Raw genomic sequence first — 12,025 nt, 5'->3', positions numbered from 1 at the left:
CATCCGCCCAATGGGTACAGTCATGTATTGGCATTCATCATGAAGCAAATGAAAGGTGACTTAGCATTCGGGACACAATAATGGCCAAGACGTGGAAGTGGTGACATCAATAAATTTCATTCTGCCAATATAAAAACCGGAAACTTCACAACATAACATTTCTTCAAACATCCTTGTGCATACCTTTGGTGAATTATAATTGCTTAAGCTTACACTTCCTACTACTTCTACGTGGTTCATCCCCTGTAGCCTCAGCAGAGGTAGAGGCAGGCTGCTCAGTTCCCTGCCCTGACTGCTGAGGTGCTTTTGGTCTACGACCTCTGGGTTTTGGAGCCCGTGAGGGCCCCGCAAAAGACTGCTCCACCTGCACCTGTGCAGGGGCAGACTCGGCCATCAGGACAGGAGGCAGTATTTCAGGCACTGGTTGTTGGGGGGAGGGGGGGCAATGGGTGAGACGTGGGAGTGCTTTGAGTGGCGTTCCCACTTCCATGTCCCCTTTCGTCTTTTTCCCTCTCCCGGGCCTGCACCACATCGATCCCACCACTCTGCTGAACAGCTGCTTGGTGCACATCTGTGCTGCGTTGTAAGGCCATGGATAAGGGATCTGTCATCCTGTTTAAGGCAGCACTCATGCTGGCTTCCAAAGTGTGCACGGCCATGGTCATGGCCATATAGACTCATTTGAGAGCAGTGCTTGAAGCTATATGGAAGCGGCCACTCTCTCCATTGCAGACATTCTCGCAATTACCTGCGACATTAATCTACTAATGTTGGAGTTGGATCCTCCATCCTCTCTGCTATTGTGGAGAGTGTGTGTGGCACTTTTTCCATTACCTCGCAAAGGTGCGGTTGTACCTCAATCATTCACCTTCTCAACGATGGCCCCAGGGGTTCAACATCTGTGTGCAGCCGAGCACAGCTAAGAGCTCCAACACAGACTCTCCACAGCTGCCCCTGCCACCAGTGTCTGCTCGTGCTCACTTGTGACTTGGGTATCAACAGGGGACAACACAACTAAGTGGCTAACAGGACCATGGTGCATGGCTGTATGTCCTGTGATGGTGGACCCTCAGAAGGAGTGAGGCCCTTTGAGGAATTGATGTCTTCCATCTTGCCACATTCTTCTTGTGCACGTGAAGGTCCTGGAAGACAACAGAAAGTGATATGAAATTGGCATTGGCAAAGTAACAATCTTGCCAACCACCATACTTAGGCCTGTCAAAGTTCAGTCATTGATGAAATAAAGTTATCATGTGCGTGAAAGATGTTTACGTTCTGTCACCAGGCATATGCGGGTTCCTAGTCTCCCCATCTCCGATGGATAGGGATGCAGACGTCCTACTTATCACCATGGCCTCCTCCTTCGCATTTGTCAGCTGGACTATTTGTGGCGATCCACCTCCAGTTCTCGTTCTCTCCCTTGCGTTTTGTGCTCTCTTCTCCTAGAAGGGGCGAAAGAACAGACCTGTGAGTGACTGAAGGTGACATATTCACCCGATGGATACAGTGCATTGGGTGAGGCTGACTATCAGACAGATGCATCAGAGGTTTACGATCAGACAGATGCATCAGAGGTTTACTATCAGACAGATGCATCAGAGGTTTACTATCAGACAGATGCATCAGAGGGTTACTATCAGACAGATGCATCACAGGGTTACTATCAGACAGATGCATCACATTGCATAAGGACTGGGGTGAGTGGCAGTGGTGGTGCATAAACAGGGAGGTCAGTAAAGTGCACAGAAATTGAAGGGTGGTTGCTGCTGAAACTTAAGTAGGTGTGAGGAATGATGTGATGGAGTAGGCGCCAACACAGTGTTGGGGGGTGGGGGGTTGTACACCACAGGATGTGGGTGAATCAGCAACTGTACTCATTTTTCCTGACTTCGTTAGGCAATTAAAACGATTCCTACACTGCAGCCAAGATCTGGGCACTGTGCTCCTGCTGCTCACCTCTTCTGCCACCTCCAGCCATGCCTTCTTGGTGGCAGAACCAGGTTTCTTTCTCCGGTCACTTGGGTAAATGACCTCCCTCCTGGTTCTCTCAGCACCCAGCAGTACTTCAAGCGAAGCAGCCGTGATCCTGGGTGTTGCCTTTCCTCGATATGTTTCCATACCTTCACTCTCTCCTTTCTCCTCCAAAATCCATTTTGCATTGGCCCTTTAAAGAGGACTTCGGATTGCGATATCCCAGTGTGCATTATGCCCGCTGTGCAGCTTGGAGACGCGAAACCCAGAAGTAAAATTAAGTGCCTTCAATTGAGTTGTGATTGCAGATTCCAACGCGCTCACTTTAATTCCGGGTTCCCCACGAAAATATCTACCCAGCCACTGAGTTCCCGGCTCCAGGTAAAAATCATGCCCCAGAACTCAAACCATGGCCCTCTCCCTTTCCCACCCTATCTGGCCCCATATTTGGTTGTAAACTTGTTTAAAGACCATCCTAGTGTGGGCAAACATGACAATACAGTCAATGAACTCACATCCCTCCCACAGTAACAATCACCATTCCATAATTGTTCTTTGCAGCATTTACAAAGCAATTTCTGAGTTGGGGGGGGGGGGCATATAGAACGGGATTGAACTTGTATATTGTGCCGTATTACATCTCTCAGAAACATTCTAAATGCCTCATATACAATTAATTACTTTTTTTGAAATGCAGTCCTAAATTATTACGTAGGCAAATGCGACAGCCATTTTGCACACAAGGTCCCACAATCAGCAATGTGATGAACGGTCAATTAATCTATATTTGGTGGTATTGGTTGAGGGGAGAAAGCTGGCCAAGACAGTAGGAGAACTCCCCACTTTTCTTTGAATGGTGCCTGGGGGTTTTTTATCGTCCATCTGAACCACCAGAACAAGCAGGGGTCTCGGTTTGATGTCTTATCCAAAGGACAACACTTACCATGTGGCACTCCATCTATACTGCACTGAAGTGTCAGCCTAGATTATGTGTTGGAGTCCTGGAGAGGAGCCTGAACCCACATCTTCTGACTAAGAAGCAAGAGTGTTACCAAATGAGCCAAGCTGACACTTAAAATATATTTGATAATTCTTAAATATCCTTGATGATTCCATTATAAAAGGAGGCAGGAAAAGTGCAGGAAATTAAGATTACAGTAGATATCTCCAGGTGAAGAACTAGTACTGGCATAGATGCAATGGCCAGTAGGATTCTTTGTGCTATAACTTGCACGATTCTGTGATAATGCATCGGGTGTGACTCCAAGGAAGACAATAGTTACAGCCGGTAAACCGTGTTCATTAGAGACAGAGAGAAAACGAACCCCAATTTGCATTGCCTAATGAAGTTCCTGCCTTTTCCTGATGGGCATACTGCCCCATATTGAAGCCCACTCAAAAACGGCAGCAGCAGGCGGCAAGTTTTTTTTATTGCAATCTAGCTGCTGCCTCATTCCTGCTGAAAAATGGGTCAGTAGAGGGACCAAAATCACCCCATAGACTTCCACAACCCAGAAGGAAGCGATTCATCCAGTCATATCTGTGTTAGGTCTCTCTGAAAGAGCTATTCACTTAGGCCCTTTCCATTATGCTTTTCCGCATACCCTTGCATTTTTCTTTTTCAGCTATGTATCCATGTCCCTTTTAAAAACAATTATGGATTCTGCTTCCACCACTGTTCCTGGGGACAATCCATAACTTAACAACCTTTTATGTAAAAAGATTCTCCTAACCTCTTCCTTCATTCTTTTGATGATTTAAAATTTATGCCCTCTAGTTTGTGACTAGTGACCGGTGGAAATAATTTTGTCCTAATTGTTTTATCAAAAATTTTAATAATTTTATATATTTCAATTGGCTCGTCTCCTAATCTTCTTTGTTCCAATGAAAAGAGCTCCAGTTTCTCTACTGTCTCCTTATAACTAAAGCCTCTCATCCCTGGTATCGTCTTACAACCCATACAATGCAATGACATGAATGTCATCAAACGCACCATCAGATGCCCCTTGCACGCCACCCTGACACAATGAACAGTGTACACCGCTTCTGGGTCTCCTCCCTTCTTATAAGAAGTGAAGACAGTGCTCCTTTAAACAGAGATTGGGCAGAGGCAGTGAAGTCTGGTGATGTTTCTGTTGGAATGGATTTTCTAACCATCGCCGACAGTGAACGTAGAATTGCATGATTACCACCTGCAGTTGCTAAGGAGAGCAGATCTCTGGGACCATACCCCGCAAAGATTTAGTTCTTATTACGGCAACACCTGCTGTCTTTTCACTGCAAAAGCACGCTCCACAAATCCATTGTTCTTTTGAAGAAATCTAACTGGTTTCTAGAGAATTGCTCATTGATTGGTGCAAGAAATATCTCTGCTGCTGAGGCAGCCATTTTGTGCACTTAGACCTATCTGGTCCTCTGGAGCTTCCAGAGCTAACCGGTTGGATACTAATTACCCTAGCAGAGTATTAGTCAGCTATTTATTTGCATGGCAGGTCAACTCTGATTAACGTGATCCCAAAAGGTATTGGTGCAAATATTCCACATCCTATCCATCACAAAGAACACCTACTTCCACCTTTGTAACATCGCCTGTCTTTGCCCATGCCTCAGCCCATCTGCTGCTGAAACCCTAATCCATACCTTTATCACCTCCAGACTCGATTATTCCAATGGTTTCCTGGATGACCTCCTATCCTCCACCCTCCAAAACCTTCTGTTCATCCAAAACTCTGCTGCCCAAATCCTATCCTGCATCAAGTATCGCTCACCCATCACCCCCGTATTCATTGACCTACAATGGCTCACAGTATCCCAACACCTCAATTAAAATTCTCATCCTTATGTTTAAAGCCAACAAGAGAGAGTCTAACCACCTCCCCTTGAAATTCAACGGCATTACCATCGCCGAATCACCCACCATCAACATCCTGGAGGTCACCATTGACCAGAAACTTAACTGGACCAGCCACATAAATACTGTGGCTACAAGAGCAGGTCAGAGGCTGGGTATTCTCTGGTGACTGACTCACCTCCTAACTCCCAAAGCCTTTCCACCATCTACAAGGCACAAGTCAGGAGTGTGATGGAATACTCTCCACTTGCTTGGATCAGTGCAGCTCCAACAACACTCAAGAAGCTCGACACCATCCAGGACAAAGCAGCCCGCTTGATTGGCACCCCATCCACCACGCTAAACATTCACTCCCTTCACCACTGGCACACCATAGCTGCAGTGTGTACCATCCACAGGATGTACTGCAGCAACTCGCCAAGGCTTCTTCGACAGCACTTCCCAAACCCGCCACCTCTACCACCTAGAAGAACAAGGGCAGCAGGCACATGGGACCACCACCACCTGCACGTTCCCCTCCAAGTCACACACCATCCCGAATTGGAAATATATCGCCATTCCTTCAGCTGGGTCAAAATCCTGGAACTTCCTACCCAACAGCACTACAGGAGAACCTTCACCACACGAACTGTAGCGGTTCAAGAAGGCGGCTCATCACCACCTTCTCAAGGGCAATTAGGGATGGGCAATAAATGCTGGCCCTGCCAGTGACGCCCACATCCCAAGAATGAATAGTTAAAAAAAAAAAATCGCTTCATGGTCTTGCCCCTCCCTATGACTGTACTTTCTGAGATCTCTGAGCTCCTCCAACTCTGGCCTCTTACACATCCCCCAATCCCTTTGCCCTACCATTGCTGGCTGTGCCTTCAGCCATCTAGGCCTTATGCTCTGGAATTGCATCTCTAAACCTCTTCACCTTCTTCTCCTCCTTATGCTTAAAATCCACCTACTTTAGTCACCACTCCTAATATTTCCTTCTTTGGGCCGGTGTCAATTTTTATCTGATTATACTTCTGTGAAGCCCCTTGGAACGTTTTTCTATGTTAATGGTGCTGTATAAACACAAGCTGTTGATGCTGATGTAAAATTTCATCTCGACTTTAATATAAGCATTGCGCCTTAAACGTAGTACAACGTCCCAAGGCGCTTCACAGGAGCGTTATCAAACTAGATTTGACACTGAGCCACATAAGGAGATATTAGGACAGGTGAACAAAAACTTGGTCAAAGGGATAGGTTTTAAGGAGCGTCTTTAAGGAGGAGAGAGGGGTCACACTGGTTGTCCGACATCCAGTATTGAAGTGGAGAGGTCTAGGGATGCAATTCCAGAGCATAGGTTCTAGATGACTGAAGGCACGGCCACCAATGGTAGGACAAAGGGAGTGGGGGAATGTGCAAGAAGTTGCCAAGCATTTTTTCACTTGTTTGCATTGATCTTGTTTCAATAAAAAGCATTATTGCATTGCTTATGCACAAAACCACCTTGATGAAAACTGTTCACACCTCTTATATAGGAACATGGAAATATACAGGACTGGAGACCATTTCAGGCCACCTGACCAGTCCAAAAGTATGTAATATTTCACAGACTACTTACTCTACCACTCACATCCTCTAATTCATTTTCTCTGCCAAATATCTATCCAGTTCCTCTGGGGATTTCTCCGAGTGTCCTGGCCAACATTTATCCCTCAACCAACACCACCAAACAACAGATTATCTGGTCATTTATCTCATTTCTGTTTTTGGGGCTTTTCTGTGCAAAAATTGACTGCTGCATTTTTCTACATTGCAACTGTGAAGCACATTGGGATGACTTGAGGTAATGAAAGGCACTACATAAAGATGAGTTTGTTTGCTCGTTCATTCTCTCACTATATAAAGGCAAGTTCATTTGTTCTTTCCTTCTTTTCCTTGATTTGCTGACACTGTCAGCTTCTGTTGCCTCCTTAGGCAGTCTGTTTTGGATGGCTCCCACCATCCCTGTGTAGTTAAATCTAAATTGCCTTCACCTTCCCTCCTCTTGGGTCTCTGCCTCCTTATCTGTGATTATGTAAAAAAAAAAGCCAAAAACATTTTTGTGAAGACTGAATCTTTTAAAAAACATTACGAAAGCTCATGCTGCAGGAGAACAGAGTCCAGAAATGGATGTTATCAAAGGAACATAATGTGCTCACATTAAATTTCTCTCCCTGCTACTTTAGCAGAGGCATTGGCCCATTTACGGGACAGTATCTTGTGTCATAAAAAGTGTGTACAATACTGTAAAATTGTGTACAATTTTAAATTTGCCACACGTGTCTCTGGTTGGGGTTAAAACACATTGTTTGAGCAGAATAGAGGGGAGTTTTATTCTGCATTAAATCTGAACTGAGTGTGCTTGATAGTAACAGTGGGATGTATAATATAGAAAATTGTTCACTGCACAGAATGGGCACCTTTCACAGCGATGGGCACAAAACGCATTAACTCCAAGAGAAATTCAGTTTACATCTATGGTAACTTTTCATTTTTAAGGGGTTCAAGCACTTGCCTGAGTTGAACTAACGCAGACTAGCTGATGTGGTGCTAAGCAAACATAGCCAAAAGGCAATGCAATGCACAAGCACTGCATTCAGACTGTGATTGCACAGATTTGGTCAAATGCAAGTGGCAAAGAGCTCACTCCACAACGAACTAACAACGGTTTGAACACCAGTGCTGTCACTTGAATCTGGTTTCTATTGCTGGTCTGCTCGTGGGAGGATAAAGAAGAGATTTCTCTAAATATGTCCGAAAAATTCTCTACAGCATTTTTCTCCTTGCTTTAACCAAACTTTTGGTCACTCCTCCTAATACCTCCTTTTTCAGCTTGGCATCCATTTCTTCTTTACAACTCTGTGAAGAACCTTGGGATATTTTTCGATGTTAAAAGCACTATATAAATGCAAGATGCTGTTGTTTTAACCCCTTACATGCTTTTTCTAGAGAAACATAAATACAAGTTGAAAACTGATTATAGACAAAAATACATTTTGTCATTACATAATCTTGCAATAGAAACAAAAACATATAAAAGTATGTTTCCTTTTAAAGCTCCACTGCGCAACACAGTATCTCTTGCACTATTCAAACTGGGCTTTGAAGGCAAAAAACACAACCCTGGTACAAAAGCCAGGAAATTGCAGTCGCTATTCATTTAAATATCTCAGCATGAGTTCTGGGGCCTTAATGAGGCCAGAACACAAAATGTGCTGACGAGACCCTAAGTAACAGTAATTAGGCGCAAAACCTTCCCAAGACCTGCTCGCCCAATTTTTCAATCCCCTACACCCGTGCAGCTGATTGAAAAAAAAATCTATCCTAAGAGGAACTTTAAGGGAAACAGAACTGCAACCCGGGCAGTTCAGAAAAATAAAGACATTTGCCAAAATTGGTACAAATGAGCAATATTTGGAACAAGTGATCACTCAGGTGCAAGCATGTTCAATGCCTCCAGGACTGTTTAATGCAAAATAACAGAACTTGCGCAGAAAGTTGCATTACTCTCAGCATGTGTAGAAACTGATGGGGTTTGTTAGGGAATGAGGATTCATACCATACCATCCGCACCAACAATACAATCCACAGCATGCTAACTTCCAAAGCTAAAGGCAGTCTATGTTTCAACCGATCAAGTATGAGCTCAAATTCAGGTTTTTGTTACTTAGGGTTCCTAGGTCACAAAAAAAGTTTGCTAGATTTTATTTCAGTCAGAGCTCTTTCTGAATCTACTTCAGAGTAGAAGGTTTTATTGCAGTGGCTAAATGGGATGTATTTTGCTTGCAAGTAGTCATTAGCCTTTCTTATCTACTCGTTAATATTTCTGCCTGGCCCAGTTGATATATCGGTTGAAAAGGAAGAACTGTATTTTTGAGCTATATCTGGTATTTAATAATGAATCATTGTTTTTTATATATATATATAAAAAACAATGTATATGTATAGCGAACGTAATAAAGGATGTTGCTAAATGTATTAGCTGTTTGATTAGGTCATTATATAAAACCTTGGGTTTAATTGGGACAAAGCAGCATTAGATAACCCCTTCTAGTTCTCTTACCATCTGCCTATTGCAAATTTAAAATTTGGAGGTGAACCAAATTTCCACCTTCACTGAGCTACTGGAATGAATCAGCTCAGATTAGCCCTGAAACTTGCTATCTCCTGCAGAGGTAACTGCTGCATCATTCATTTGTGATCATCTTTATTAGAACTTTATCTATCCTTCCTTGTTCTCTTCACTTACTAACGGCCCCATGCACACCCTCCAATATATTTACTCGTGCCTTCTTTTTACATTCTTCCATTTATACCTCTCAGCATTTGCCCCCTTAAAAAAAACTTGTAACATCATGACTTATTGGTTAGTCATCATTAGATTTTATTTCACTAAGGAAAGTGGCTTTCCCTCGGATCAGCTCCGCAGCTGACTAGAAATGATGGAAGGCAAGATGTCTCTACGATCAATACCTACACTGCTTTAAGATCAGTATTTGTAGCAGAGTGTGATAGACAATGGTTTGTCTACCCCTGTAATTGTATACAGAAATAATGGGAAACATTAAAAAGCAAAATCAAGCTATACATCAACTGAAACGTTTTCTCAAGTCAGCCCATACTTCTTACAACACTTACTCACCAAGAATAGATGAGAACTTACCATGAATATCTGCCAGCTTTTGCCCCATCCCGTCATAGTAAATCCTTCCACCTTGTGCTGTTGGGAAAAAATAGGTCATGAGGGAACTGGGAGGTGAACAATAGGAATATGAACCAAGTGGCATATCTTTGAGGACTTCGTGAGGTTTCCAGCAAAACTCCCGAAACCTAGGATGGTCCATGACTTTCTTCTCAATGTCATGAATTGTCAACAAACGCTCTTTGGTGAAGATGTTCTTTTCATCATCACCTCTTGCTAGAAACACAAGTTCCATCCTCCATAGGGCATGTGTCTGGGTGTCTCCGTTAATGTAGGTATTTGGATAGTTCTTGTGTGGCACGGCCCTTGCTCGCCGCACTCTGTATCCATCAAAGCTCTCGTTGGTCACAGGGTGCGAGAACAAGTCCCTTTTCTGCAGTTGAATTCCATCAGGCCACTCAGCTTCACCTGATTTGTAAACGGCTTTGACATGGGAGGCATCACCTAACTGTGAAGTATTACTGTGCAGTCTCTGCAGCTCTTCAATGATGAGCTTCTCCAATGTTGCAGATGTGTACTCGGCCAAATCCCGTCTGTTCCTTCCCCAAGACCCAAACTGTGATTTTAAAGCAAGGGTCAACGCATCAAAGCGCTGCGAGGACACATGGTTACGAATCTCAAAGGCATTGTAGGATATATCTATGTCAAGAGCAGAACAATGCATAAACATGATAACAGTCAGAATTGTAGGGATCGTGCAACCTATTGCTAGTATTAAGGCAGTGCAATATGGGTTAGTAAATATCCACCCAACTACGCCCCAAAAGCCTTTAACTTTCAAGTCGTAGAATAATCTTTTAAAGCTACAGTGGCATTTTCTGCACAGTTTTTCGCCTCTGTGAGAGTTAACAGACATGTCATCCTCTTCTTCCTCCAGCCATAGATGCTGCACCAATGGATCATCATCACTTTCCATTTTAATCTCTGCCCCGAGGAAGTTGGGGAAAGAGAAGGTTCTCGGGTAAAACTGGGAATTTGATGATAGAGTCTCCTGTTCCTCAGTCTGTCTTCCAAGTGAGCAGCCAATCTACAACACCTACAATAGAAAATACAATGCAATAAATGTTATCACTTGTAAATGATGGGGCACAGACACTCTAAATAGTTAAAGAGATTTGGTATATAATTTACGCACACTGTATTAGAAAGTAACTCTCAGTAATCAATCAATCTCCAACTTGGCCTCTGCTGATGCTCAGTCCAAGTTGGTGCAAAGTTTTACTGCCAAGTTGAAAAATATGCAAGTTAAACATTTCTTAAACCAACATCTCAGAATCCATTTGGTACGCAAATGCAAGATAGCTTGTGCTCAACTTCCTGTTTGTCACAGTCGGGGCAGACAGCATGCAACTTAAATCATCAGGATAAAGTACTCAGCTTGCCTAACTGAAACTTGACAGAGGCCCAAGAGAAAAAGCTTTGCGCAGTACAGTTGTTAAAGGAGGTGCAAGCGGACAACAATATATCGATGTCAGAGGCAGGAACACAGCACAGCGTGGTGGCTCGGGTCAAATCGGGTAAGCACCAGCAACAAAATGAGTCATGGCCGTGAACTCTCAACGTTTCCTCCAGCACCACTCGATTTGTCAACAGTACCTGCTCCACACCTGCCTCTAGCTCTGAAAAACACCTGTCATAACAAAACAAAAGGACAATGAAGATCCGATTCCTGCAGGCCACAAAGTCCATTTAAGGTTATCATTCCATTAAGTGTGAACAGGACTGAATGGCCCGTATGCTTTCTGATGAACGGCCTATACCCTAAACTTTAATGTTTTCAGATGCTGGAGGAGCTGCTGTGTATTGCCAGCATTTTCCGGTTTTGTTAAAGGTTGCCAGCATTTGCAGTTTTTTTTAAAACATGCATAAAACTCTTATTATGTACGAAGAAAAAGGAACATAAGTTTGATTGTTTGACAGGCTGTCAGACAGATAGATGTGCACAGAGTGCTTCAAAAAACTATAACTCCAAGCTCACTTCCTTACGGGCCAAGAAAAAGAGAGACAGTGTCACAGCGGTGGCTGTCTACTAAACAAAATAAGCCTTTAATTTAAAATTCCTTATTACTGGGAGAGGTTGGCATTGAGACCATTATTTCTGGAGATACATTATATTTACACTCCTTTGACACGAGTCGGTGGTGCATTCAGTACTTAACACCATAGTAGCCATTTTAGTTGACAATTTGATAAAAGATAAAATGTGCTCCATAAAAATGGACCCGTCACTGCTCCAAAGGCATTCTACGGTAACAGAGCAAACTACGGCCAAGAACAAAATGATAAGTACATTACAAGGTATTTACCTGCATTTCATACCCCATCTTAACATCAGACACAAAGGGGGTAATTTTAACTTAACTCACCAGGTGGGAAACCCACGGGATCGGGTGGAACGCCGATTTTACACCTCGCCCAATATTACTCTCCACTGATTGCAATGGAGAGTAAAATCGGGCAGGGTGTAAAACTAGCGTTGCACC

The 12,025-nt window shown here is 43.5% G+C and overlaps 1 protein-coding gene across 1 annotated transcript in view; it reads right to left on the bottom strand.

Annotated features, from left to right (window-relative positions):
- disp3 (dispatched RND transporter family member 3) overlaps window positions 1-12,025 on the bottom strand; it is a 382,438-nt gene that overhangs the window by 175,978 nt on the left and 194,435 nt on the right. The window contains exon 4 of the mRNA XM_067970641.1: window positions 9,504-10,578. Coding sequence (XP_067826742.1) covers window positions 9,504-10,458 — 955 coding nt within the window. The 5' untranslated portion in view covers window positions 10,459-10,578. The remainder of the gene's footprint in view (window positions 1-9,503; window positions 10,579-12,025) is intronic.

This window comes from Heptranchias perlo, chromosome 32, assembly GCF_035084215.1.
Source record: "Heptranchias perlo isolate sHepPer1 chromosome 32, sHepPer1.hap1, whole genome shotgun sequence".
Taxonomy (NCBI): domain Eukaryota; kingdom Metazoa; phylum Chordata; class Chondrichthyes; order Hexanchiformes; family Hexanchidae; genus Heptranchias; species Heptranchias perlo.
This window is presented reverse-complemented; position numbering and strand designations above follow the sequence as displayed.